At 47.2% G+C, this 27152-nt stretch overlaps 2 protein-coding genes and 1 pseudogene across 2 annotated transcripts in view; 1 reads left to right on the top strand and 2 right to left on the bottom strand.

Moving 5' to 3' along the window:
• Window positions 1-3263: 3263 nt before the first annotated feature.
• Window positions 3264-3810, bottom strand: LOC125151880 (glyceraldehyde-3-phosphate dehydrogenase-like; annotated as a pseudogene).
• Window positions 3811-9673: 5863 nt separating this feature from the next.
• LOC125151718 (histone H2B) lies at window positions 9674-13398 on the bottom strand. The gene is given in 3 exon segments (XM_053447896.1): window positions 9674-9930; window positions 9933-10035; window positions 12985-13398. Coding segments are annotated over 3 exon segments (360 nt in total). The 5' UTR covers window positions 13147-13398; the 3' UTR covers window positions 9674-9835.
• Window positions 13399-26035: 12637 nt separating this feature from the next.
• Window positions 26036-27152, top strand: part of MYO1D (myosin ID) — a 358631-nt gene continuing 357514 nt past the window's right edge. The window contains exon 1 of the mRNA XM_047833109.1: window positions 26036-26229. Coding sequence (XP_047689065.1) covers window positions 26135-26229 — 95 coding nt within the window. The 5' untranslated portion in view covers window positions 26036-26134. The remainder of the gene's footprint in view (window positions 26230-27152) is intronic.

The following is a 27152-nucleotide window of genomic DNA, read 5'->3' as shown; positions in this document are numbered from 1 at the left end:
CCCTCTAATGGGCTTTCATGGAGAAGCCATGGCAGGGAGCAGGAATTCCTGACTCCTTCAAGGGCTCTTCTAGCTGCACTAAGAATCAAATTAACATGAGACAGATTAACAGGAGAAAATCAAATTTAATAGCGGACATACAGGGAATCCACACAGACATGGAAATTCCCAAGACGGTCAGGCAAAATGGGGTATATGTGTCATTCTGAGCTAAGGAGAAGGGGGTAGTGGTCTGGGACTTCAGAGGGAAGGAATACGAGAAGAAGAACAGATATTTGGGGATTGGCTGTTTGCCTGGCTATACAGATGGCCGCTCGGATAAAATTTATCTCTGCTAATAACCCTTATTCTGGAAAGACCCTCCAGTGTAGATTCTTCTATGTAGTTAAGGGAAAAACAGAAGTTTCTCTTGAGCTGTAGGGTCTCACTTGCCTTCAGCTCAAAATAATCTACATGCCAAAGTAGCCCATTCTGGGTTGTGGGGAAACTGTCCCAAACCCCTTTAGCTCTATCTGTTTAAGGAAAATGGGCTTACGGATAGGAATAGGAATAGGAATGGGTAACTGGGGACAATGAGTGTTTCCAATTTCTTGGAAATACTCTGAGAAGGATGGAGTGCTATTTTTGTCTCAGTGGTTTAAACATTTGGTGACCTTGAGGTAAGAAGCTAAACCACATGATAAAGAAGAGGTCGTATGTGTGTATATATAGAGACCATATACACACACACACATAGATATATACATAGATATACACAATGGAATACTACACAGCCATAAAAAAGAATGAAATCTTGCCAATTGCAGCAACATGGAGGGTATAAGGCTAAGTGAAATAAGTCAGACAAAGACAAATATGATTTCACTCATAGGTGGAATTTAAGAGACAACAAAAGTGGGGCACTGGGGTGGCTCAGTTTGTTGAGCATCTGACTCTTGATTTCAGCTCAGGTCATGATCCCAGGGTCATGGAACTGAGCCCTGCATCATGTGCTGAGTGTGGAGCCTGTGTAAGATTCTCTCCCTCTTTTCTTCTGCCCCTCTCCTGCTCATGCTCTCTCTTCTCTAGAAAAGAAAAGAAAAGAAAAGAAAAGAAAAGAAAAGAAAAGAAAAGAAAAGAAAAGAAAAGAAAAGAAGGAAGGAAGAGGGGCGCCTGGGTGGCTCAGTCGGTTAGGTGTCCAACTTCAGCTCAGGTCATGATCTCATAGTTTATGGATTCGAGCCCTGCATCCAGCTCTATGCTGACAGCTCAGAGCCTGGAGCCTGCTTCAGATTCTCTCTCTCTCTCTCTCTCTCTCTCTCTCTCTCTCTGCCCCTCACCTGCTGGCACTCTCTTTCTTCTCTCAAAAATAAATAAAAACATTAAAAAATTTAAAAAATAATAAAAAAAGAAGAAACCACAAAAAAAAAAAAAGAAAGAAAAAAGGAGACAAACCATAAAAGAGGCTCTTAGAACTAGAGAACAAACTGATGGTTACCAGAGGGGAGTGTGGGCCCACCGGATCAGGTGGAGGCCCCGCGGCCAAGGCAGTGAAAGAATTCACCCAGGGCAGAACGAAGGAGATAGAAGTTTATTGGATACATTGCAAAGGAGCAGCGGGCAGGACAGCGAAGGAGAGACTAGCTGCCAGGAGGCAGTGGTGGGGGGCTGTGGTTTAAGGGGGAAGGTGAAGAGGTGTGGGAAAGTGTGGAATTTTCCTTTTTTGGTACCTGTGCCCAGTTGTAAGTAATCCATTGGTCAGCTAGGGATTATGGATATTTTGAGATGGGTCTCCTTTTTCTTCCTTTTTTTTTTTTTTAATTTTAGACACAGGAAGCACGAGTGGGGGAGAGGGACAGAGGGAGAGAGAGAGAGAGAGAGAGAGAGAGAGAGAGAGAGAGAAATTCAAGCAGGCTGCATGCTCAGCACAGCCCATGACCCTGTGATCATGACCTGAGCTGAAATCAAGAGTTGGACACTCAGTGGACTGAACCATGCAGGTGCCCCAGGGTGGGTCCCCTAATGGGCGTGTTTGTATTCAGCCTGGTGGTCACTGTGGGCCCTCCTACCTCACTCCGCTTTCCATCGCTCAGGTTGGTTGCCTAAGAACAACCTTTACACGGAGGTGGGGGTGGGGTGGGGAATGGGTGAAACAGGTGAAGGGGATTAAGAGTACACTTACTGTGAAGGGTACTGAGTAACGTATAGAATTGTTGAATCACTATACTGTGCACTGGAATATGTGTCATTCTCGTGTATATGTCTTACGTGAGAAGGGTAGGGGTCTGGGCTTAGAAGAGGAGGAAGCCCGTCAGCTGGAAAGGGAGAGGAGATGCTTGGAAAACAGAGGTCACCCTCTTGTGCAGATCAGTTTCTTAGGTAAAAAGAAATCTCTGTTAATAGCTCTCTTCCGGTACAGGCTCTCCTTTCCGCTGTAAATCTAGACGGTTGAGGGAGAGATAAAGAACTTTTCCTGAATCTGCTGGGTTTTGATTGCTTTTAACTCAGAATAATCATGCCAAAGTGGCCCATCTTGGGGCAGCCTGCTCTAGGCCCCTACACAGGTCTAGGATTTTATGATTCTTGTAGGAGATATATGAAAGAAAACTTCAGCCTTGGGGAGTTTATAACACAAACGGAAAAGACTGAAGAGAAGCAGAATTTGTCACCCCAAAATATGTTTCTGTGGCATAAGGATTGATTTAGGCTGATTCTTTTCTTTTTTTTTTTTTTTTAATGTTTTTATTTATTTTTGAGACAGAGACAGAGCATGAGCAGGGGAGGGGCAGAGAGAGAGGGAGACACAGAATCCGAAGCAGGCTCCGGGCTCTGAGCCGTCAGCACAGAGCCTGATGTGGGGCTCGAACTCACAGACTGTGAGATCGTGACCTGAGCGGAAGTCGGCCGCTCAACCCACTGAGCCACCCAGGCGCCCCTAGGCTGATGATTTTCAAGAAATAGCAGATAGGAGAAGCTCTGGAAACCGTTAGGAATTACCCTTTTACAAAAGAAATTCACATGTAGAAGGGAAATCTCCATTTGTCTTGTTTTTGTTTGCTTGGCTTGGTTTCGCTGGGGACAATATACTTTATTGATGGCACCTGTGGAGGTGGGGCTCCCCAAGCCTTTCTCCTTCTTCAGGGGGTCTGGGATGGAAACTGCATAGAGGTCAGGAAAATTCTCAGTGTGTTGGAGGATGAGTTGGGGAAAGGACTCCCCAGCAGCTGAGGGCCTCTACCTTCCTCCTGCTCTCACTTGGGGCTGGTGGTCCAGGGGACTGACTCCTACTCCTTGGAGCCATGTAGGACCATGATGTCCACTACTCGGTTGCTGTAGCCATATTCATTGTCATACCAGGAAATGAGCTTGGCATAGTGGTCACTGAGGGCAGTGCCAGCCCCAGCATCAAAGGTGGAAGAGTGGGTGTCGCTGTTAAAGTCATAGGAGGTGACCTGGTCCTCACTAGAACCCAGAATGCCCTTGAGGGGGCCCTCTGATGCCTGCTTCATCACCTTCTCGATATCGTATTTGCAGCTTTCTCCAGGTAGCAGGTCAGATCTACAACTGACTCATTGAGGGTGAGGACGTGGAGCTTCAGCCTTGGTGGCACCAGTAGAAGTGGGAATGATATTCTGGGGAGCCCCTCAGCCATCACACCACAGCTTCCCAGAGGGGCATCCACGGTCTTCTGGGAGGCAGTGATGCATGGACTGTGGTCACAAGTCCCTCTATGGTGCCAAAGTTGTCATTGGATGACCTTGGCCCAGGGGGCCATGGAGTTGGTGGTGGAGGAATTGCTGACAATCTCGAGGGAGTTGTCACACTCCCCATGGTTCACACCTGTCACAAATATGAGGAAATCAGCAGAAGGGGCAGAGATGATGACCCTCTTGGCCCCACCCTTCAAGTGAGCCCCGGGCTTCTCCCTGGTGAAGACCCCAGTGAACTCCACAACATACTCAGCAATAGCATCATCCCATTTGAGGTTGGCAGGGTCTCACTCCTGGGAGATAGAGATGGGCTTTCTGTTGACAAGTTTCCTGTTCTCAGCCTTGACTATGCCATGAATTTGCCATGTGTGGAATCATACTGGAACATGTAGACCACGTAGTTGAGATCAATGAAGGGGTCATATATGACAACAATATTCACTCTGTCAGAGTTAAAAGCAGTCCTGGTGACCAGGCACTTAATGTGGCCAAATCTGTTTACTCTGACCTTTATCATTGTGTCTCCAGGATGCACCTGGCACTATTCCAGAAGATGCTGCTGTCCATCAAATGAGGAGGAGCAGACAGCTGGGAAATATCCATTTGTAAAGCTGTTCTCCCTGTCCCAGAAAGAGAAGATAATCCTAAATCGATAGAAACTCTGACCAGTGGGGAAGGCACCAGCTTAAATTTGCATAATATACCCTTGTTTCCTGTGCTTCCCCCTATCCACCCCCCCACCCCCAACTTCCCATAACTGCCCTGGCCCCACCTCCTCCAACACCTTTCTTTTGTCTTTAGCTGGAGGTGGTATTTCAGGTGGTGGCTTGGGCCGGTTCAGGGAGTTATTCCATTTTCCTGGGAGTCTCCCATGTGTACAGGAGGTATACATGTTATTAAGTTTCTGTTTGTTTTTCTCCTGTTAATCTTTTCATTGCATGAGGGTCTCAGCTAAGAACCTACAAGGGTAGAGGGATAATTATTTTTCCTCCCCTATAAGGCTCAAACAAACAAACACGTGGTGTAAATGCCCCATTAACTATCCATTAGCCAGCTGCAGGGAGGACAGAATAGTACTATGGCTGTGCCAGTGCATTTACTAGCCAGCTGTCTCCCATCATTCTACCAAGCCCATGCCCCTCAAGTCTCCCTGGACTGACCTGAGATGAGCACTCAGTGTTCTTACTTGCAAGCTATCGAAACTGATTATACCAGTGGGAAGGGGACTTGTTGAAATGACATGGGGTGCCCACAGAATCAGCAGGAAACTGAAGACCCAGATTAGGAAATGGACAGGTACCACAGGGGCTCCAGGGGCTGGGTGCAATTTCCCTGAAATGATTGTGACCCTCTCTTCAACTTTACCCTTCCTTCTAGATTCAAAGTTCTGGGTAGGACTCCTCTCTGTCTCCAACATGGGAGGTGAGGCACAAGCAGTACCCTTCCTTCCAATACATCTACACTCAAGGGGGTTTTCTCAAAAAAGGTAAGAAGGATGGTTGCTGGACAGCTCCTCAAAATTCAAGCACCCTACCTATGGCCTCTCCTCACTCAGTCTGAATGCCAAGCCGTAGCAAGAGTTTCCAAATTGAAGACTGAACCCGGTGGTTAGAGAAGAGAAGCCAGCAGGTCATAAATGGTGCTGAGGGCGATAAGGAGGAAAGAGTCTTCATTCTGACCAGTGAGTGCAAGCTTGTGCTCTACCAAGGCAAGAAGTGAATATTTGTTGAGCACCTACTATGTACCAGACACTGATTAGGCCTCTTACATGCCTATCTCCATTGACCTTCTCATCACCCCTGAAAAGTCAGTATGTTCATGTTTGCAAGAGAGGAAACAGACTCAGAGGGATGAGGTGATTTACCCGAGCTCTTGCAACTTGCACGTGGTAGGGCAGGGAGTAGACTCAAGTCTTCCTGGCATCAAAGTCCAAACCACCCACACCAGGAAACTGCTACTTCCTCCAGTGACCTGGGCATCAGAACAGGGCAGGTTGTCATGGCCCTGGCCATGGCTACAACAGATAAAGCCAGTCTATCCCAATTTCGTGTGCACTCTGTTAGGGAGGAAGAATTTACTCTGCCCTTCAAGGTCCTCCTGGCTGGACTGAGACTCAAACTGACATCAGACGGACTAACATGTAAAAGCAAATTTCATTTCGTACTTATGGGGAATCCACACAGACATGGAAATACCAAAGACGGCTAAGCAAAATGAGGTATATAAGTATTTCTGAACGGAGGAGAAGGGGGTAGGGGTCTGGGACTTTAAAGGGAAGGAATGAGCACCTGGGTGGCTCAGTCACTTAAATGTCTGACTTTGGCTCAAGTCACAGTCTCATGGTTCGTGAGTTCGAGCTCTGCATGAGGCTCTGTGCTGACAGCTCAGAACCTGGAGCCTGCCTCGGATTCTGTGTGTGTGTGTGTGTGTGTGTGTGTGTGTGTGTGTGTGCACGCGCGCACGCGCGCGCATGTGTCTGTCTCTCTCTCAAATATAAATAAATGTTAAATAAATAAATGGAAGGAAAGAAATTCACAGGAAGATGAAAAAGAATAAATGTCTGGTAAACAATGTCTAGGCCCCTCAGAAACAGTGGGACCTTGAGGACTTTCATAGAACAGGCCTTGCCGGGTTCCTCCCTGGCTCCCATCCCCCCATATCATAGTGTAGTTATCTATGGTAATAGCTCTCTTCCTGGCAGGTCCTCCTCTCAATTCTTTTTAGGTAGTTGAGGGGGAGGTAAAGAGCTCTTCCTGAATCTGCTGGGCCCAGCAGTCACCCCACTACCTATGATAGATGACAGAAGATAGGGAGGAGCCCAGCTTTTCTTCTAGACTAAGCCAGGTCCCACTGCTTGGGTCAGGGAGATCCCTGAGGACAGTCAACTCTTGGAGAGTAGTAAAGAGAGAGGGGTCTTCACTCAGCTCTTGAATCAGCTGGATTGACAATCCCCAACCCCCACCCCAGGGCAACTGTGGGCTGGAAGAGGCTTGTGTCACTAGCCAGCATTGTCCAAACCCCGCATGGTTTTGGGAATGCCCAGACTTGTCCTATGATGCTTGTCCTGAATCTCCAGGACAGCAGGACCCTAGCAGAGAAGCCCCAGTCGGAGCGAACAGCCTCCAGATTGCCTTCAGTGCCCAGACAGTCCACCTCTACTTACCCACCTGAACAGCAGCTCCTCTGTCCCCATAGAGAGCCCAGGGCTGGTGGTACAGAATCCCCCAAGGGACAATGACGGAGAGAATGGGGTGGGGCTTGAGTGGCTCCCACGTGGAGCAGATCACCCCCAGATCATTTCATACAAGGCTGCTTTAGGACCTGCACGGAGCAGGTGCACTTCAAGGAGTGGTCACTGGGTGTCACCGCTGCTTCCTAGGCATGTGCACTCATGGGTGGGCTAAGGCTGAAGCATGCTGGAGAGAGAAATTCCTTCTTTGAACCTCGGTTTACGGACCTGATATCTTCTGTGTCTTCTATGTTCTCACCCCTCTCATCCCCTGTCCCTCCTAGCTGGCCTGGATTGTCCATCATGGAGTTGCTCCCCAGCCTCTCTCCTTCCTGGTTCAGAGCAGATACCAGCGGCTGGAGAAGGTCACACAGCAAGATGGGCTTTGCCATTGGTTCGTGATAACAGGCCAAACACAGGCACTCATTGCTGGTGAGCCATCTGTCCCCAAGGACCCAGGTCTCACTCTCCTGCTCCCTCAGACAACAGCTTCATTTCATCAACCCCCTCACAGCCCTCTTCCACTCACTGGCTTCCTTCTGAAAGAAAAAATGTGGTGCCTTCTTCACCCTTTGATCATGAAATCTCTACACTTACCAGTGTTTTTACTCATTCTTTCGTCTTCTGCTTCTGCTCTGAATCCTACCCCCTCCTTCTCAAGGTCCTGGACCCTTTGCCTTTTTCTATGTTCTTCTGACTTACTATCTCAGCTCATCCTGCAGAATTCCCATCAGCAAACGATTGAGCTCATCTTAAATACCGCTGTCTGCATACCAAGTGCCTCTGTCTACCCGCCCATGTCTCTGTTCCCTCTCAGCACTAAAATTCTCCTTATGTCTCAATGCCATCCAAAAAGCTGTCTCTTCTGGCTACCTCCATTCGTTCTTCTGCCTGCTCAGATCTGCCTGATGCCCTGTCTTGCTCCAGAGAGTTGACTTCTCAAGGTCACTATGATCTCCGTGTCGCCAAATGCCCTGGATGTCCATGTCTCTTTTTGTAAGTGTATTCTTTTTTTTTTTTAAGTTTATTTTGAGAGAGAGAGAGAGAGAGAGAGAGAGATTGAGAGAGAGAGAAAGTGGGGAAGGGGCAGAGAGCAAGGGAGAGAGAGAATCCCAAGCAGGCTCCACACTGTCAGCACAGAGTTTGATGTGGGGCTCAGTCTCACAAACCTCAAGATCATGACCTGAGCCAAAACCAAGAGTTGGACACTTAACCGACTGAGCCACCCAGGTGCCCCTCCGTGTCCCCTTTCACACTGTCCCCAGGATTGTGCACAGCGGACCAGACCACTTTCTCTTCCCTTGGCCTCCATAGCACCACCCTCTCCTGACGTCTCAGATCTCTCCTCCTCGGTGTGTCCGTCCTCTACCATCTGATTCTAAATACTAGAATTTCTTTAACCTCGGTTTTGAAAAGTCTTGTCTTTTCCTTTTGATCCCGTTTCCTAGGTAATCACATTCATTCCTTCTGATCCGTGTACATCACCTTTTATACCGACGATGCCCAAACTTATATCTTTGGTTCAGTCCTATCCATTCGGCATCTCTATCTGCAGTGTTCACTGGTGTTGAAAACATGTCCGGAATGGAATATTCTCAACTGTCGCCTCTCTCCAAACACCTGTCCTCCTTCCTCCAGCCTTTGTCTCTGCAGCCAGCACCACAGTTCACCACACGGCTCAAGCCCCAAACCGAGGAAGCCTCACTTTTTCCTCACCCCTCCCCCATCCCATTAGCAAATTCTATCTCAGATTCATTTCAAATCCCTTCACTTCTCCCCCTCTCTGCTAACCACCCACACTCACGTGGGCCACAGTCATCTCTCTACTACACTCAGACAAGATATCTCTGACCAGCCTTCCCATTTGCACACTCTTCAATCCATTCTTGACACAGCAGCAGTGATGGAAATGTTCTGTATCTTAATCTGGGTATATACATGTAAAACTTTGGGGTGTGTTCAGATTTGTACACTTTACTGGAGGATAAAATTCAACAACGGCAAAACACCCCAAAACCCACAAAACTAAACAAGATGTCAGTTCCCCTGTTAGAATCCTTCAGTGGCTTCATACCATCTTCGGAATAAAATCAAACTCTGCATGACTTGGCCCCGGTCTTTTTCTCCAACCTCCTCTCCCACTAGACTTCTCCCTTGCTTGCCAGAACCCAGCTTCCCTGGCTTTCATTTGGTTTTTTCTAATAAGCTTCAGCTTGCCTGCCTGCCTCAGGACCTTTGCTCAGGCTGCTCCCTCAGCCCAGAATCCTTCCCCATGCTTATCAGCCCATTTATTCTTTCTGCTCCCAAATCATTATATTTTTATAATGCTACTATAATTGTTTTGTTTTTCTACAGTTAGGACCAGCTTATACATTTGACACTCACTACACACATGCTATTAGGCTAAGTGCTACATAGATAACCAACGCAATGAGTCTTATACTCAAAGAACAAACAGACCCTTTTTCTCTTTACTTTTTTTTTTTTTTTTTTTTTTTGGTGTTGTTGTTCTTATAAATCTAAGTAGAGGGGGTTTAAAAAAAATCATGCATTCATTCCAGGACAGCAGTCTCTAACCCTGGGGCTGAAGATGGGAGAGTTGGTGAGTACATGGTATAATGGGTTAAGCTGTGTCCTCCAAAAAGACAATGGGTAAGTTCAAGTGGGAAGAAGCATGCCTAAGAAAAACTTTAAAGCCATAAAAAATAAGCATTACACACACAAGACAAAATGCCTTTATTTTTTTCCCCACAAATTAAGTCAGAGGCTAAAAGCACAGGACCCAGAGACCACCTATGTAGCACCAAGACTCCTGTTGCAACAAACAGGTCCTTATCTGATACCTCGTCTTCCGACTCAGCCCTCTGACATATCTGATTATTTTTGACAAGTGCAATCATCTCAACAACAGAGCCATTCAGAACATTTCATTGACACAGAAGCTCTTCCAAGAGGATCTCTGTTTAACTGCTCCAGGGATCTCTCTGCTGGTGACGGCTTTTCTGTGGTTTTGAAGGACAGTCTAACCACCTCCAGGCTAACCCGTTCCAGCAGCCAGTCCTCCAAAGAGCCCAGTGCATCCGAGATCCAGGAGCACCCACCGAAGTCTGGGTGAGCCTGGGACAGAAATGGCGCAAGGGTAAGACAGAGCAGGCTTCGCACCCAAGGCTGGCAATTTATGGTCTAACCCAGCACATACGCCTTCCATGGATTCGTGCATACATGGGGCCACACGAATCACCACAGGTACGATGGTAGGGGTGTGAGGAAAGAAACTAGGTCATTGTATCTATCAACTGTCTGAGGAAGATGGGGAAGGGGAATTTGTAGCTGGTGAGAAAGAGCACCTTTATCTGTAGAATACATACTAACTCTGGTCACTTAAACTTTTGTGCCTCAAGGGCACCTGAGTGGCTCTGTTGGTTGACCGTGGCTCAGTTCAGCATCCCAGGTGGGTTCGAGCCCTGCATCAGGTCCCGCACTGAGCGTGGAGCCTGTTTAAGAGTCGCTTTCTTGGGGGGGGAATCTGACTTCGGCTCAGGTCATGATCTCACAGTCCGTGAATTGAGGCCCTGCGTCGGGCTCTGCGCTAACAGCTCAGAGCCTGGAGCCTGCTTCAGATTCTGTCTCCCTCTATCTCTGCCTCTGCCCTGCTTGCACTCAGTCTCTCTCTCAAAAATAAAATAAAATAAAAACATAAAAATTAAAAAAAAAAGAGTCTCTCTCTTGGGACACCTGGGTGGCTCAGTCAGTTAAGTGTCAGACTTCAGCCCAGGTCATGTTCTCACAACTCATGAGTTCCAGCCCCGCATTGGGTTCCTCACTGACAGTACAAAGCCTGCTGGGGATTCTCTGTCTCCCCCTCTCCCTCCGCCTCCTTCTCCACTTTCACATGCTCTCCCTCAAAATAAAGAAATAAACCTAAAAAAAAAAAAAGGATTCTCTCTCTCTTCCCCCCTCACACTCTCTTAAAAAAAAAGAAAAGAAAAAAAGTTTTTTGCCTTAATTTTTCCTAACAGAAGTGGAATTAACATCCAACACCTTCAGAAGATGGAAAATATAATTTTGGTTTTTTTTAAAGTTTGAGAGTGAGAGTTGTTTTTCTTTTAAAGTTTATTTATTTTGAGAGCAAGAGAGAAAGAGGTAAAGACAGAGAGAGAGAGAGGGACATGAATCCCACGTAGGCTCTGTGCTGACATTGTGGACCTGACACAGGGCTCAAACCCACGAACCATGAGATCATGACCTGAGCCAAAACCAAGAGTTGGACACTTCACCGACTGAGCCACCCAGGCGCCCTGATAGAAGTTTAGAGTAGATGTTCACACTCTGTATTTCGTATTAGTAAGCATCTTGTTTGAACATTTCTCAATTTGCAGCCTTACCTCCTTGTGCCAACATGATCTCCAGCCACGCTGGGAAAACTCGCTCTTCCTCGGATGTGTCCCTACGTTTTCTGGTCTCCATACCACTGTTGATCTCCCATCTCTACCTACCATGCTGACCCCCAACCCCACCTTTCAAATCTTATCCACCCTTTAGGATTCTTCCCCAAGAACCCCTCTGGCTTATCTGTGTTCCACAACTTCCCACTAAAGATCAGGGCTCTGTATATTCTCAGAACCTGCATCACACGCCACTTTATGTCATTCATGACTTCGTCTAAAGTTAGAGGGGCAGCTGGAATCATCAGGAGAATGATCTCAGGTGCCCTGAGGATCACCCACCCAGGACTCTAATCCTAGCTCTGGATGGGCATGAGATGTCATATAAGCAAGTAATATTCTCACATTGGGCCTCAGTTTCTTTTTTTGTAAAAGGAAAGGCTTGAAGCAGTATTTGAAAGGTTTCTCCATGTCCTCCATGGTCCCATCCTGCAGGACTTGTGAGCCCCTTTGCAATACAGACCACATCGTTTCCATCTGAGCTCCCCAGCAGACCTGGCTTCTACTGAGACGCTCCATACATTAATCCAACCAACATGTTTTATCCTCGCATGCCCTGAGGGGCTGACCCAAGGCACAGACCCGACACTTGGGAGACTTGCAGAAGCAGAGTGGCCTGCCAGACCCACGCAGTGAAGGACAGGCCAAGGACAGACTAATGATTAGAGGATTACTCGGTCCAAGAACTCGCACAGAGAGCCCTTCCAGAAAATGCAGGTTCTCCAGCTGCAGGTTCTCAGTGGGGGGCAATGTCTCTGGGCATTTTCGGTTGGAAGACCGGGTGCTACTGGCATCCAGTGGGTAGAGGCCAGGGATGCTGCCCAGAATCCCACCATGCTCCAGACAGCTCCCACAACAAAGAATGAAGCAGCCCCCAAACGTTAAGTGCTGGGGTTGAGAAACCAGGCCCTATATCACATATTTCTTTCCTTCTCCTAGCATTCCTTCATCCCATTTTCCCCTTATTCTCCTAGGATAAGCAACAGAATCCAAATTAAACCCCTGGAATACAGGGGGCTTTTGTAACGATCACCCGTGAACACTCAGCCCTGCCCTATCGTCATGGAGAAAATTCAAAATCAACCCTTCTTACATCTGTCACAGAATTACCTTCTTCTCTTCCCCGTAGCTTCTTCCAAAGGGGAAGCCTTCTCTGATTTTGTTCTCTGCAACTGTAGGCTACGAAGTGAGGTTGGGTGGGCGAGAAGGAGGAACGAAAGCCTACCCATGCTAGGTACATTCGAAGTACAGAGCACCACTTAGTGAAAACCTGTTGTAAGTGCCTCTTCACAGAAGAAGAACAGACGAGGTGGTGAATCCTCTCTCTGTAAGAGGGCATTTAAGAATCAATTTCTAGATTGCCTGTCAACAGATCCAAGAGAGACACGAAGAGCTCAGGTGTTCAGAGTTACTGCCAACAGACAGCGAGCCCAGTGGGAAAAGATAGCCACCATCTGCAGATCCAATTTATCGAAGCTGTTTGCACGCAACTTTTCAGGAACTTGGGGCGTGAAGAAGGACCCCTGTGTGAGAAAAGCTGAAGTCAAGAACATACCCAGGGCCACTCACATGACACGGGTCTCGGCCATTCTAAGCTTCCATCAGGAGAGCCCCAACTCACTTGCTTTAGGATTTTCCCCATGTAACCAAGATAGGCCTCCTTCTTCTTCCTCTTCTTCTTCCCAGAGGCTGAGCTGGCCCTCCCATACTTCTCTTGGGCTGCAGTATACAGTGTAGTCTTCTTCTTCGGGCATCTTAGGTGGTGTAGGCAAATGCAGTACATGCGGAAGGCTTGATCCTTAACATGTCTAGGTCACAGCACTGGCTGGAGGCAAGTGAGCGCCTCAAAGGGGTTTGCTAGGGGGAGCTGGAAGGCACGCTCTCCTAATAAAATCAGTGGTTAGTGACTGCACCTGCAGGAGACAATACTCAGAACACTTAAGAAATACTAGGTGCGGAGTCTAATAAGGCAGGCTTATGGTACATTCTGGAAAAGAGCTTGAGGTGGGAAACTCAAAATGTTAACCTTTCCTCTGTTCTTCCCATGTAAAAGAGAGAGTGACCACTTTGACCTGATGGCCATTAATTTACCAGGCAACACGGATCTCTGCAGTGATTCCTTTTACGTGTGTGACCCCAGGTGTTCTTATTATAGTGGTTCTTGGCCACAAAGATTTCCATTCAAAAGGACTGAGCCTGGGATCCTGGAAGCTGCATCTTTTGCTAAAGCGTCCCAGGTGAGTTGGGGCCACCTGGGTGGCTCAGTTGGTTAAGCATCCGACTCTTGGTTTTGGCTCAGGTCATGATCTCCTGGTTTGTGGGATGGAGCCCTGAGCTGGGCTCTGCGCTGACCGTGCAGGGCCTGCCTGGGATTCTTCCTCTCCTTCTCTCTCTGCCCCTCCCCTGCTCTCTCTCTCTCTCAAAATAAATAAATAACCATTAAAAAAAATAAAAGCATCCCAGGTGAATCTAATGACCAGCCAGATTTAGGATTCATTGGTCTGTAAAACCTTCCCGAAGCAACCCCACAAGATCAGGGGTTGGGGTTCGAGGAACAGCTCTGCACGGATGTGCCTTGTGTGTGTGCATTTCCACTGGGAGGGGTACCTGGCTGTGCAAGAGCAATTAGGAACTCAGGTGACAAAGCATGAATAGGGAAGCCAGGAAGTCACTGTACCTTCAAGACTGAAGGTTGAGAAACCCTAGATGGAGAGGTCGCGAACTCCCCGCAATTAGCATTATCAGCTGAGCTACAAGGAAATGCCCAGCCTCACACGAAGGAACAGATAAGAGGACGCCAGAGAACCAGGGTGTCAAAAGAAGGACCAGAACAGAACTCCTCCTTCTCCCAGTTATGAGCCACACTGAAGCCCCAGCTCAGGGGACTGGTGGGGACTGATGCACTGGGAGCTCCCATTTATTGAGCCCTATGTACCCAACCGCATACAAAGTGTGTAATGTACCTTATTGCAATTAGTTCTCAGGGCAACAATATGAGGTCAGTATTCGTATTACCGTCACTTTACAGAAGAGGAAACTGAGTCTGGAAGGGCTCATGTGACTTGTCCGGGGGTCCCACACAGTGCACGATGGCAGGACCGGCCCCTCCCTGAGCCTTTGCTCCTAACCCCATGCTCTGCCGCCCTTCCAACCCGAACGCCAGAGCCCCACTCTCCTTGTCGTTATATACATGTGCTCTGCATGGCTGCTGTGTGTATTTATTCATTGATGGAGAACTTGGAATGTAGCCTATCCGTGGTGCAGTCTCAACTCCCCTGAATGAATTCTTTGGTGACAAAGAACTATACTGAACACTTCTGTGAAAAGAAAAAGACAGTCTATGACCTGGCTGTCAAAGCACATCCCACCCACTGCCTCAACTCCTACTCTCCTCTTACTGGCTTCATTGCTCATTATCTGTCTAGTTAAAAATGCAACATATGCATAGAGCATATATGATGAAATGCACTGGGCATCTTAATGCAACAAAGTAAATACAAACTGGCAGAAGTCATCTGTGGGATGGCACTCTTCAGTGATGGGGCAATGGGGAACCAAACGAGCACTGTAACATCCAGAAGATGCTGGAGAGCACTGGAGAAGGGTGACAACAGAGGTGATGTTGCCATGGGAGTGTAGTAAGAAGCCCTGGCCAGATGGCACTCACTCATTAAAAAATACTCAGCAAATTGTGATCCCCTACTAAGTGCAAGGCCCATGGGTCTGCATGGAAATGGTGACGAATTACTGAGAGGAATCACAAAGCTGACATAGGGAGAAGTCATAGGGTGATCAGAAGACTCACCAGCATCTTTTAGAAATCTCAGTCAGCTAAAAAGGATATGTGATAAATTGCCTGCTAATACATTCCCTATCCTGGGGGCGCCTGGGGGCTCAGTCGGTTGAGCATCCAACTTCGGCTCAGGTCATGAGCTCACAGTTGGTGAGTTCGAGCCCTGCATCGGGCTCACTGCTGTCAGTGCAAAGCCCACTTTGGCTCCTCTCTCTGCCCCTCCCCTGCTCACACTCTTTCTGCCGCAAAAATAAACAAACATTAAAAAATAAATACGTTCCCTATCCTGAAGATAAAAGAAGCAGTTACACTAACAGCAATGCTAACTTGTATTTACTGAATGCTCAGTACCTGCCTTGAATTATACAAAGCACCATATAGACATCTCACCTTGTGGTCTTAATACTCAGAAGTATAGAAGAGAGGAGGAAACCGAGGCTTATAAAGATAAACTAATTTGTTTAAGGTCACACAGGCAGTAAGTTGCGAAGCTAGGAACTGATCTCTGAGTGTCTGGCACCAAAATTCCCATCACTATTTCTCCCAAGTTAGGCCTCCCGCCCACCTGCGGCAAAATCTCCTGAGCTGCTTACTGAAATGAAGATCCCCAGCCGCCATCGATGCCTCGGTACAAGTATCTAAAGCTTGGGTGCCACTGTATCCCTAAGGCCTCCTGAGAACTGTATGGGGAAAATGCTCCTCTGATCCGAACCCTACTCAGCACAGAAGGGCTAATTAGAGACTTGGAAAGGGTGGGGACACTAGGAGAAAGTGACTGCGACGTGGCTAAGCACAGTCAGACACAGACCTTAGACACTGAGAAGGCCGACTTTACAGAGTTTAGTGATAATTGTGTTAGAATTCTACGGATAGAAACTCTAAGAGGGAGATCGACTTGAGAAAAATAGAAGGCGCTTCCTTAACTGGCCATGACCTTGGCTCTCCTCCTTGATTGTAATTCACTTCGACCTGGTCCTATCTTGGTGGACTATCAGATCCAAAGGACAAACCAAGCTCATAAATAGGGGTAATGAGTAACAAGAAGATGGGACAGTTGGGATTCAGGGCATGGAGTGTCTGGGGAGTGACTCAGGAGTAAGACTGAGTGAAATGGTATTGGAGCCTGCTTTTGTGCGGCGACGTCTACGTGGAATGGGGGTGGCTGAAAGAGTCAAGTGGCTCAGGTAAGTCTGGCATTGCAGCACACAGTAGAGGGGATTCAGACATTGGGTGGGACACTGGACTACGTAGCTTCTGAGGTCTCCTGGTTTTGTGGCTTCTACTTTTCCCCTGTATCATTTCTTTAGGGTTCAGGTTGTTAGAATTTGGAGAGAAGCACTGCTCATATCATTTCTACCTCTGGATAGTCCGAGGAATTAATCTTGTTGATTCAAAAAAGTCAGAGGGGCACACTGTGCATTATATTGTATTTTGTTTATTTTTCACACTGTGCATTTTAACATCATCTTATTTCGTGATCTTAATTCTAGGAAATGAATACTACCAAAGCTCACCAGTTGAGAAACTCTGGGTGAACGGCAGGAGGAGAGGGAGTTTGGGGGACAGATTAGAAGATGTCACCTTGGGAATGATGTCACACTGTTCCTGGAGTGTCAGCACTATAGATACTAATCGAATATTAATGGTGGATGATATTAGTACCGAATAGTTGCTACTTTGTCAGGTGGAGGTAAGAAAAGAATCCAAATTTTTCCCAGCCCCAGCAATATCTTATTTAACCTCTACACCAAGCTTTTATTTTTTTATTTATTTTTTATTTTTTGTATTTTGAATTTCCAGTTTTCTGTTTGTTTATTTTTAATATATGTTTTAAATTTATACCCAAGTTAGTTAGCATATAGTGCAACAACAATTTCAGGAGTAGATTCCTTAATGCCCCTTACCCATTTAGCCCATCCCCCCTCCCACAACCCCTTCAGTAACCCTCTGTTTGTTCTCCATATTTAAGAGTCTCTTATGTTTTGTCTCCCTCCCCGTTTTTACATTATTTTTGCTTCCCTTCCCTTGTGTTCATCTATTCTGTCTTAAAGTCCTCATATGAGTGAAGTCATATGATATTTGTCTTTCTCTGACTAATTTCACCCAGCATAATACCCTCCAGTTCCATCCACGTAGTTGCAAATGGCAAGATTTCATTCTTTTTGATTGCCGAGTAATACTCCATTGTATATATATCACATCTTCTTTATCCATTCATCTGTGGATGGACATTTGGGCTCTTTCCATACTTTGGCTATTGTTGATAGTGCTGCTATAAACATGGGGGTGCATGTGCCCCTTTGAAACAGCACACCTGTATCCCTTGGATAAATACCTAGTAGTGCCATTGCTGGGTCATAGGGTTGTTCTATTTTTAATTTTTTGACGAACCGCCATACTGTTTTCCAGAGATGGTGGGAATGCACCAGCTTGCATTCCCATCTACACCAAGCTTTTAGAGGAGAAAAAAAAATATGGAGAAAAGAAGGCCACCCCCCCCCCCCCAATTAAAAATAGGAATAGGAAGGGACTGGGGTTACCTGGAGAAGATCCAGGGTGCTGCCCTCCCTGACTTCTCTATCTTCCTCTCCCAGCATGTTGTCTCACAAATGCTCACTGCCACATTGGGCAGTGGAGACTACCCACTACTCAAAGCAGAAGCTTTGAGTTCTGGTCCTAGCTCTACCAGCACCTTGCTCTGATCTAGTCAAAGGCAGGGGCTCTTCCTGGGACTCAGTTTCCCTAGGGAGTATATGTTTGATTATACAACCATTGAGACTCCTTCAAATCTTGCTATTCAAAGTATGGTCTGTAGGGTATCTGGCTGGCTCAGTTGGTAGAGCGTGTGACTCTTGATTGTGAGTTTGAGCCCCAGGCTGGGTGTAAAGATTGCTTAAAGGAAAAAAAAAAAGTATCATCTGCAAACCAACAGCAGCAGCCCTTGGGAATCTTGTCAAAATGCAGATTTCGATTCAGTAGGCTGGAGGTGGGACCTGAAACCCTGCATTTCTAACAACATCCCAAGTGATTCGTACACACTTTAAGGTTTGATACATCCTGCCTTAAGACATTATCAATCCATCAACTGATTGTGGTCGTGCCTTGTTGCTTTCCCTCTGGTGGGTTTCTATCACACCCCCAAATGTTCTAGTTCTAGAACCACTTCCAATGGCCAGGCTAGATTGAAAGTTAGTGATTTTCTGGCTTGGGGCTTGGAGAAATGCCACAGGCTCCTTGAAATAGAATACTACACCCCCACACACCCATTTTCCTAATAAATAAGCTCACTAATTAATTCATCTACGCGATTCAAAAAATATGTACAGGGCATCAGGCACAGCTTGAGGGCTGGAGATAAAAGGGTGAGTAGAGCATGGCCTCTGTCCTGGAGACTTTAGGGACGAGGCCTGGATAGCCAACTTCAACTCAGTGTGATAAGCACTTCTGTAATTAGTAAAGAGGATACATTCCAGGGAGATGTTTATAGTCAGAAACTATGTTTTCACAGACAGGAAGAGTTTCTGGAGGCTGTCCCAGGCTTCCTCCTCTACCATTGACGCTATCTTTCCTGTGGCCATAAACATGTGGCTTCTCTGCCCACGCTTGGGAATGTGCTATGGGACAGTCCCCATCTGATGACTCACAGGATACTGACAATGATGGTTTCTTGAATTCTTCTCCATTCCCCAAAGATTAGGACCTGTGGTATGACCCTTCCCTTAGCTTGGGCTTCTTAACCTGGGATCCATAGACAGGTTATTTTGGGCAGAGGGACAGAGGGGTCCATGCATAAACTGGTTTTTGTGTGTGCTTAATATACTTGTCTTGGGAGAGAAAGTCCACATGTTTTCATCAAAGGACAGTGGGTTCTTCTCTCCTTCCTCTCTTCAGCTGATATACCCCAACTTCCTCCCTGCTCAGGTTGACTATGTTATTTTTTTTTAATTTTTTTTTAACGTTTATTTATTTTTGAGACAGAGAGAGAGAGACAGAGCATGAACGGGGGAGGGGCAGAGAGAGAGGGAGACACAGAATTGGAAGCAGGCTCCAGGCTCTGGGCCATCAGCCCAGAGCCCAACGCGGGGCTCGAACTCACGGACCGTGAGATCGTGACCTGAGCCGAAGTCGGACGCTTAACCGACTGAGCCACCCAGGCGCCCCACAGGTTGACTATGTTAAAAGGAGCTTTGTCTGCAGTATCAGCCCTTCCAAAGAGTTAAGGAAAGATCCTTGTTCCCAACTCAACACTATCACAGGTAAGCACAGCTTTAGATCCACAGGGACAGTAGGCATGGAAATCCCTAGAACCCAATGCACCCCAATGTTTATAGCAGCACTATCAACAATAGCCAAAGTATGGAAAGAGCCCAAATGTCCATTGATGGATGGATGGATAAAGACATGGCGCATATATATACAATGGAGTATTACTCAGCAATCAAAAAGAATGAAATCTTGCCATTTGCAACTATGTGGATAGAACTAGAAGGTATTATGCTAAGCGAAATTAGTCAGTCAGAGAAAGACAAATATCATATGACTTCACTCATATGAGGACTTTAAGATACAAAACAGATGAACACAAGGGGGGAAGCAAAAACAATATAAAAACGGGGAGGGAGACAAAACATAAGAGACTCTTAAATATGGAGAACAAACTGAGGGTTACTAGAGGGGGTGTGGGAGGGGGGATGGGCTAAATGGGGAAGGGTTAGCATTAAGGAATCTACTCCTGAAATCATTGTTGCACTATATGCTAACTAACTTGGGTGTGAATTTAAAAAACAAATTAAATAAAAATTAAAAAAGAAAGAAGAAATCCCTAGAACCCAGAGCCAGGTCCTTAGCAATTGGCCAGCTGACCTCTGTCTTTAATAGCTATAGGTGAGAAAATGAACTTCTTAAGTCACTTTCTGGGCTTTCAGGGTGGTGCATGACAGTGAGCTCAGCGATGACATATCCCTTTCCTTTGTTCTGTGAGATGTCTATAGAAGGGTGGGGGAGTGGAGCAGGGAGGTCCATAGGTGGGCAAGCCACCAGGGATACCAGGGAGGCAACTGTTGGGTCTGCTTTTACTTTAAAAAAACTTAGGCTTCAGTAACCACAGAGAGCATACACGCTGCCTTTGATGTACCATTCATAGTTCAAATCCAGTCTTCGGCATGAAAGAGGAGGAAGCATCTTTTGGATAATACCTCAGGCAGAGAGTTCCACGTAATTTCTAATATGGATGCGAGTGCATTATCAAGTTATTTTGCAACATAAAGTTTCCTTTCTACTTCTGCTCTAGGATGATTTGGGCTTATAAAATAAATGTATACAAGAGCCTTTGAATATGTTGTTTTTCCTGGCCTTCTTGCTTCTGTCTTGCAGGACTCCTGCTGGGGTGAGCTCTCTTCCTGAATGCAGGGCACCTGGTGAAGGGAGGGCAGGGAGGTGGGGCAGCCCAGAAGCATTCTGGGAGAGAACGGGAGCAAATATTTGCTTTGGAAAATTCAGAGTTGATTTTCAAGGATAAGCCAGTAGCAGGTCAACTGCAGAGGAGTTTGGGGAACAATAGCTTTTGTTTAATGTGAACATACGGTGCACAGGCTTGGCCTCAGGACAGAAGTGAACACAGCCCTGAAACCTGCTTCTAGGGGCAGGAGATGAGAATAAGATAAACGCTGCACAAAGACTGATCTTAATGCAGAAAGTCTACCAAGCGGTGGGGAGGGGTGTTGACAACCTCACATTGCACAACCCATAGATTCACAGACCATTCCCTATTCATTTATCAAGCAAGTGTGTATTAAGAGCTTTCACATCTGAGGCACTGTGCTACCAGGTGCCAGAGTTACATCCAAGAACAGAACAGACATGGCCCCAGACCTCATGGCTCTCTCTCTGGTGAGAGATGGACAAGAGGCTCAAGTGTATTCAGTGTTGAATGGGAGTGACATTTCCAGAGTGCTGTGGGGGTATCGAGGAGGGACAGCCAACCCTCACTTAGGAAATCAGGGAAGCCTTCCTGGAGGAAGTGATGTTGGGGCTGAGCAGAGGTTAGCTAGGCCATAGGGGTGAGGGGTGAGACAATAGGGAAGGGAATTTCAGGCAGAGAACAGGTGGCACCCTCCTTGGGGCATATTTGATGATATTTACATATTCAATTATTTAAATTATAAATATATTGAAAAGATAAATTATTTAAATTATTTTTGGGGTTTCAAATGGTCTGTTTGGTATCTATAATCTCCTAGCATATCTGTGGCAACCAGACCTTACAGACACTCCTCACCAGAGTTTTCAAAGTGTGTGTGGCTTCTTCAGTCATGGAACATCTGATGTGCAAATTTCTGATGTGACTTTCATTTCTAAGTATTATAGGATTTCTAAAGAATAAACGTTTTTATGTTAGGACACTTTTAGACTGTTATTTGATTTTTTAACTTTATTATTTTGAAATAATTTCAACCTTACAGAAAAATTGGAGGAAGAGTGCAAAAAAGTTCCCACACATTCTTAAATTAAAAAAATTTTTAATGTTTATTTATTTTTGAGAGAGAGAGAGAGAGAGAGAGAGAGAGAGAGAACGTGAGCAGGGGAGGGGCAGAGAGAGAGACACACACAGAATCCAAAGCAGGCTCCAGGCTCTGTCAGCACAGAGCCTGACACGGGGCTTGAACTCACAAACCACAAGATCATGACCTGAGCTGAAGTCGGATGCTTAACCCACTGAGCCACCCAGGCACCCCCTCCCACACATTCTTTATATTCACCAATTATTAATGTTTTGTTACATTTGCTTTATCCATTTATCTCTCCCTCTCTCTCTCTGTATATATATATATATATATATATATATATATATATATATATATATATATACACACACACACACACATATCCACATGTATTATTATTCTTTGCCAAACAATTTGAGACATCATACTCTTTACCCCTAAATACTTAGGACCCATCTCCTGAGAATAAGGACATTCTCTTACAGAACCACAATATAATGATCAAATTCAGGAAAACCAATAGTAATGCTGTGCTACTATTTAACTTATAGTCTGTATTCAAATTTCACAGATTGTCTCAATATTGTCCTTTACATTGTTCTGGTCAAAGTCCAGGTCACAAACTGCCTTTAGCTGTGGTGTCTTTTTAGGGCCTTTTAACCTGGACCAGCCCCTCAGCCTTTTTTTTTGTCTTCCAAGCCATTGATATTTTTCAAGAGTACAGGTTGGTTTTTTGTAGGATGCTCCTTAATGTGGGTTTATTTGGTGTTTCTTCATAATTAGATGTAGTGGATACATTTTTAGCAGGTAAGTGATATTATTATGTCTTTCCAAGGAGATGATATCACTCATCATGTCAGTGTGTCTCATTATTGGTGATTTTAACTTTTATTTTGGCTTTTAGTATATTTTTAATTTATTTTTTTATTTTTTAATATTTTTTAATGTTTATTACTTTTGAGAGAGAGAGAGAGAGAGTGGGGGAGGGGCAGAGAGTGAGGGAGACAGAGGATTTGAAGCAGGCTGAATGCTAACAGCACAGAGCCTGATGTGGGGCTTCAACTTATGAACTGCAAGATGATGGCCTGAGCTGAAGCCAGATACTCAACCTACTGTGGCTCCCAAGTGCTCCCCACCTTTTTTGTAAAGGTTATTTTATTTATTTATCTTGAGAGACACAGAGAGAGAGAGAGAGAGAGAGAGAGAGAGAGAGAGAGAGAGACAGCAGGAGTAGGGAAGGGGCAGAGAGGAAGAGAGCCAATCCCAAGCAAGCTCCGCACTGTAAGTGCAGAGCCTGATGCAGAGATCGAACTCACCAACCATGAGATCATGACCCAAGCAGAAATCTAGAGTCAGACACTTACCCCACTGAGCCACCCAGGTTCCCCCTGGCTTTTAGTATATTTTAAGCTGTAACACAAACATACATATCCAAATGTGTTTATATCTAAACGTTATCACAAAGGAGATTAATAATGAGCAAACCTGTTCTATATTGTCTTCTTCAAATGCATATTTCAGTGTTTCGTTTCTCTGGCTGTCTCTGTATATATTGAAACATTTTGTAAATGTGTCATTGATTAATAAATTTGTAGCTGTGCACTGGCCTTTAAAAAGGCTGAATGTAACACTCTAATAGTAACAAATTACTGCTTCCCCATGTAAATCAGGATTTTCTTGATATTGTACAACCAAAACAGCGTTCAAAAGTAAATCGGAATCCCAAAGCTGATTTAAGATGATAGGGACCCCCAATGGACAGACATGGGTTCAGCAAAAGAGCCTTACTGGTCTCAATGCCTGATTTTATATTAATTTGGGCTTATAAATTTATAAAATACATTTTGCATATGTTCTGTACACGTGTTATATGTTGGGCTCCTGTCCAAGATACTGATTAAAAAAAACACACACACACAAGAGTTCCTTTGCTCTGTTCATTTGAAAACTACAGCTACATCCCATTGTAGATCCTACCCACTGTAGGATTACTTTTGCCCTAACAACCCCAGGGCTCAGGGAATACACACACATCCATTTCCAATGGGTCACTGAGTATGCTCCCTTGGTTGCTCGAAATTTCACAAAATTTAAGTTACTAAATTTAAAAATTTTTAAATCTTTTTTTTTTTTAATTTTTTTTTCAACGTTTATTTATTTTTGAGACAGAGAGAGACAGAGCATGAATGGGGGAGGGACAGAGAGAGAGGGAGACACAGAATCGGAAGCAGGCTCCAGGCTCTGAGCCATCAGCCCAGAGCCCGATGCGGGGCTCGAACTCACAGACCGAGAGATCGTGACCTGAGCTGAAGTCGGACGCTTAACCGACTGAGCCACCCAGGTGCCCCAAAAATTTTTAAATCTTAAATTTTGTCCCATTCCTCACTCCTATGGCCTCACCAATACAAACATTTTAGGAATGTACCATATTATGCAGTTACCTGCTTAGCCACTGACTGACCCACATAATGATCCAAGCAAAGGACAGCCCTACCCTGGAAAGTGTCTAGCCCAGAGGCCTTATTCCCCAAATGAGGACACTGAGAGCCAGAGAGGTGCCTTCTGAAGAGGGAGAGCTGCTAATGGTAGGCTGCAACTGAGCTCTGCCTGAGCCAGGGGTTGGGGTGGCTTTCTTTCTTTCTTTTTTAAGTTTATTTATTTTGGGAGAGAGAGAGAGAGCACATGGGGAGGGGCAGATGGAGAGGGAGAGGGAGAGAATCCCAAGCAGACTCCTCGATGTCAGCTTGGAGCTGGACTAGGGCTCCATCTCACGAACTATGAGATCATGACCTGAGCCCAAATCAAGAGTCCCACACTCAACCAACTGACCCACCCAGGTGCCCCTGGGATGGCTTCCTGATGGCAGAGGTGGCGCCCTCCTGAGGTGATCGAGCTGCCTTCCCCTCTCTCTTGGCTAGAGTCGGTTGTTGGCAGCGGAAGCAAGCCCTGAGCGGGGTCCTTCCGTCTGGTTTACTCATCTCAAATTCAGCCATGGAGTTGGAGCCCAGCCAGGTCCTTGGGAGCCTCTAGATTTCCTAGCAGATTTCCTAGAAGATGGTCTTAAGGGAAACACAAGTCTGAAGAGGTGCAGCTGCCTTAGAAAGTCATGTATAATATATCTTCATCGGGAAAATGTAGTCTAAGTTCCAAAAGAATTTTCCAAGCTCAACCAATGTATCTATAAATTGGAGACCACTTACAACTCATTCCACTCTATTTTTTTTTCTTTTTTTTTTTAAATTTTTTTTTTCAACGGTAATTTATTTTTGGGACAGAGAGCTCATTCCACTCTATTAAACCAGTGCGGATTTCATATCGACATAAGCAAGGCAGCACAATAGCTACTTGCTGGTTGCCAACGGGTATATGAAGAAATTTAGGGCATGGCCCCATGCTCAAGAGGCCTGCAATAATCCTAGGGAGATGATGCATTCATATATTAAAGACTTATTAATAATATAAGGTAATGTTGGATGGCATGCTCAGGTCAGTGAACAGAAAGATGGATCACGGAACACTGAAGAAGGGAAGCATTCTGCCATGTGGCTCGTAACTCGAGCAACCTGGATGTAACTGTGGCTTCCTCACTTCCTAGCGATGTGGCAAGTTACGTGAATTCTCCAAGGCGCTTAGAAAAGCTCTGGGCATTTTAAGTGTCCTCCAGATGTTAGCTATTATTACTCTCTCTCAGTCCGTGGGCGAACCATCATTTCGGGGATGGAGAGGACGCGAGCACAGGAGGAGGAGGGGGGCTTCGCGGCAAGGTGATAGAACCAATCATAAAGAATTATCTTCGCAATATCTCCATGAGCTGCTTCTGGAACTCAGTGGGCAGCCATCAAGTACCGCGGAGCAGGCAATTCTGGAAACCTGATTCCACCCACTTTCCTACGTCGGTCCTCCTCGGCACCGCCCACCCTCCCCCCGCCCCGCGAGATTCCAGCGCCCGTCCCCAGGGGGCGCTGCCGCCCCGCCGCCCAGCCCGGGCCCGGCGCGCGCCCGCGCCGCCCGCCGCGCGCGTGCGCGCCGCCCAGGTGAGGAGGCGGCGGCCTGCGCCGCGGCGGGGGCGGGCTGCTCGGCCGGCGGGGCGGGGCGGGGCGGGGCGGAGCTGGAGAGGCCTGGCCGGGGCGGGGCGGGGCCGGGGCTAGACCAAGGCCAGAGGCGGGACCAGCCGCCGCCGTCTCCGTTTCGGTGTCCCGTCCCCCACGGCTCCGGGCAGCCGCCGCGGGAGAAGCGGAAACTGCCGGGTGCGCCGTGCCGGCCGAGAGCGCGCCGAGGAGCAGCGGGGCGGCCTCCGTCCGGCCCGGACCCGCCGAGCGGTGCGCGGCGCCCCCTCCCCCGCAGCCCCGCGCCCGGCGCCGCGGCCCCGCCCCGACCCCGCCCGAGCTCGCCGCGCGCCCCCCCGCCGGCCCCCCGCGACCCGAGCGCGCCCACCTGAGCCCGTCCGCGCCCACCTGAGCCCGTGCGCCGGCGCCATGGCGGAGCAGGAGAGCCTGGAGTTCGGCAAGGCGGACTTCGTGCTGATGGACACCGTCTCCATGCCCGAGTTCATGGCCAACCTCCGGCTCAGGTGAGGGCGGAGCGGCCGTGCGCCCGGGCGTGAGCCTGCGCTCTCCCGAGAGGGGGCGCCCTTGCGGTGCGGCGGGACTGGGGGTGTCAGGGGCGCGCCGAGCTCGAGGGATGGAGTGCGGCCGGATGGGGGTGTCTGGGGGCCCGCGGAGCTCGGTGGTCGCGTGTTCCCGAGAGAGGACGCCCGGGGTGTGGCCGCCTCGGAGTGTAAGGGGCGTGTCGAGCCCCGGGGCTGCGCCCTCGGGAGACGGGTGTCCGGGGCGCTGTCCGGACGCGGGGGGGTGGGGGGAGGGGTGCGAGTGGTGTGCGGGCGGCCAGCGCGCGGCCCCAGGTGAGTGGTGTGGGCGGGCCGGGTGACCTAATGGAAACAAAGGTAAAGGAAAATAGGAACTTCAGGGAGAGTTGTGGCGGCCACGAAGGCCCTGGGGAGACTGGAGGGTTGTTGTGGAGAGAGACTCGGGTCTCATCCTGGTTTTACACTTGGTTCGTTTCTTTTTTTCTGGCGCGGTTCCATCCTGTCATTCAGGATGCTGTGGAGCGGTCCCTGAGCTATCCCGGGACACTGGCTATTTTTTAGTTACTCTCCTAAACGTAATTAGACACGTTTCCAGACATCGAAGAGACTGCTCTGCTGGCCAGTGCCAAGATAAACTGTCTGAATTTGACAAGGCATTCATGGTTTCAGTTTTTTTCAAGCAGTTATGGATGGAGCCCTTGTGTTACCGACATCCTTGAGAATGTAGTCACGACTCAACGCCCAAAATGGGCTTCCAAGACTAATTTATTTTAAAAACCCTTCGACGTGTGATTATTTCACTCTTGATACAGTAAAATGTAAACAGAACTTTAAAGTAGTTTTGAAGGGCGCCTGGGTGGCTAAGTCAGTTAAGCTTCGGACTCTTCGTTTCGGCTCAGGTCATGATC

The sequence above is a fragment of the Prionailurus viverrinus genome, chromosome E1 (assembly GCF_022837055.1).
Source record: "Prionailurus viverrinus isolate Anna chromosome E1, UM_Priviv_1.0, whole genome shotgun sequence".
In the NCBI taxonomy this organism is placed as follows: Eukaryota; Metazoa; Chordata; class Mammalia; order Carnivora; family Felidae; genus Prionailurus; species Prionailurus viverrinus.
Note: the sequence above shows the minus strand (reverse complement) of the source record. Positions and strands in the feature narration are given on the sequence as shown.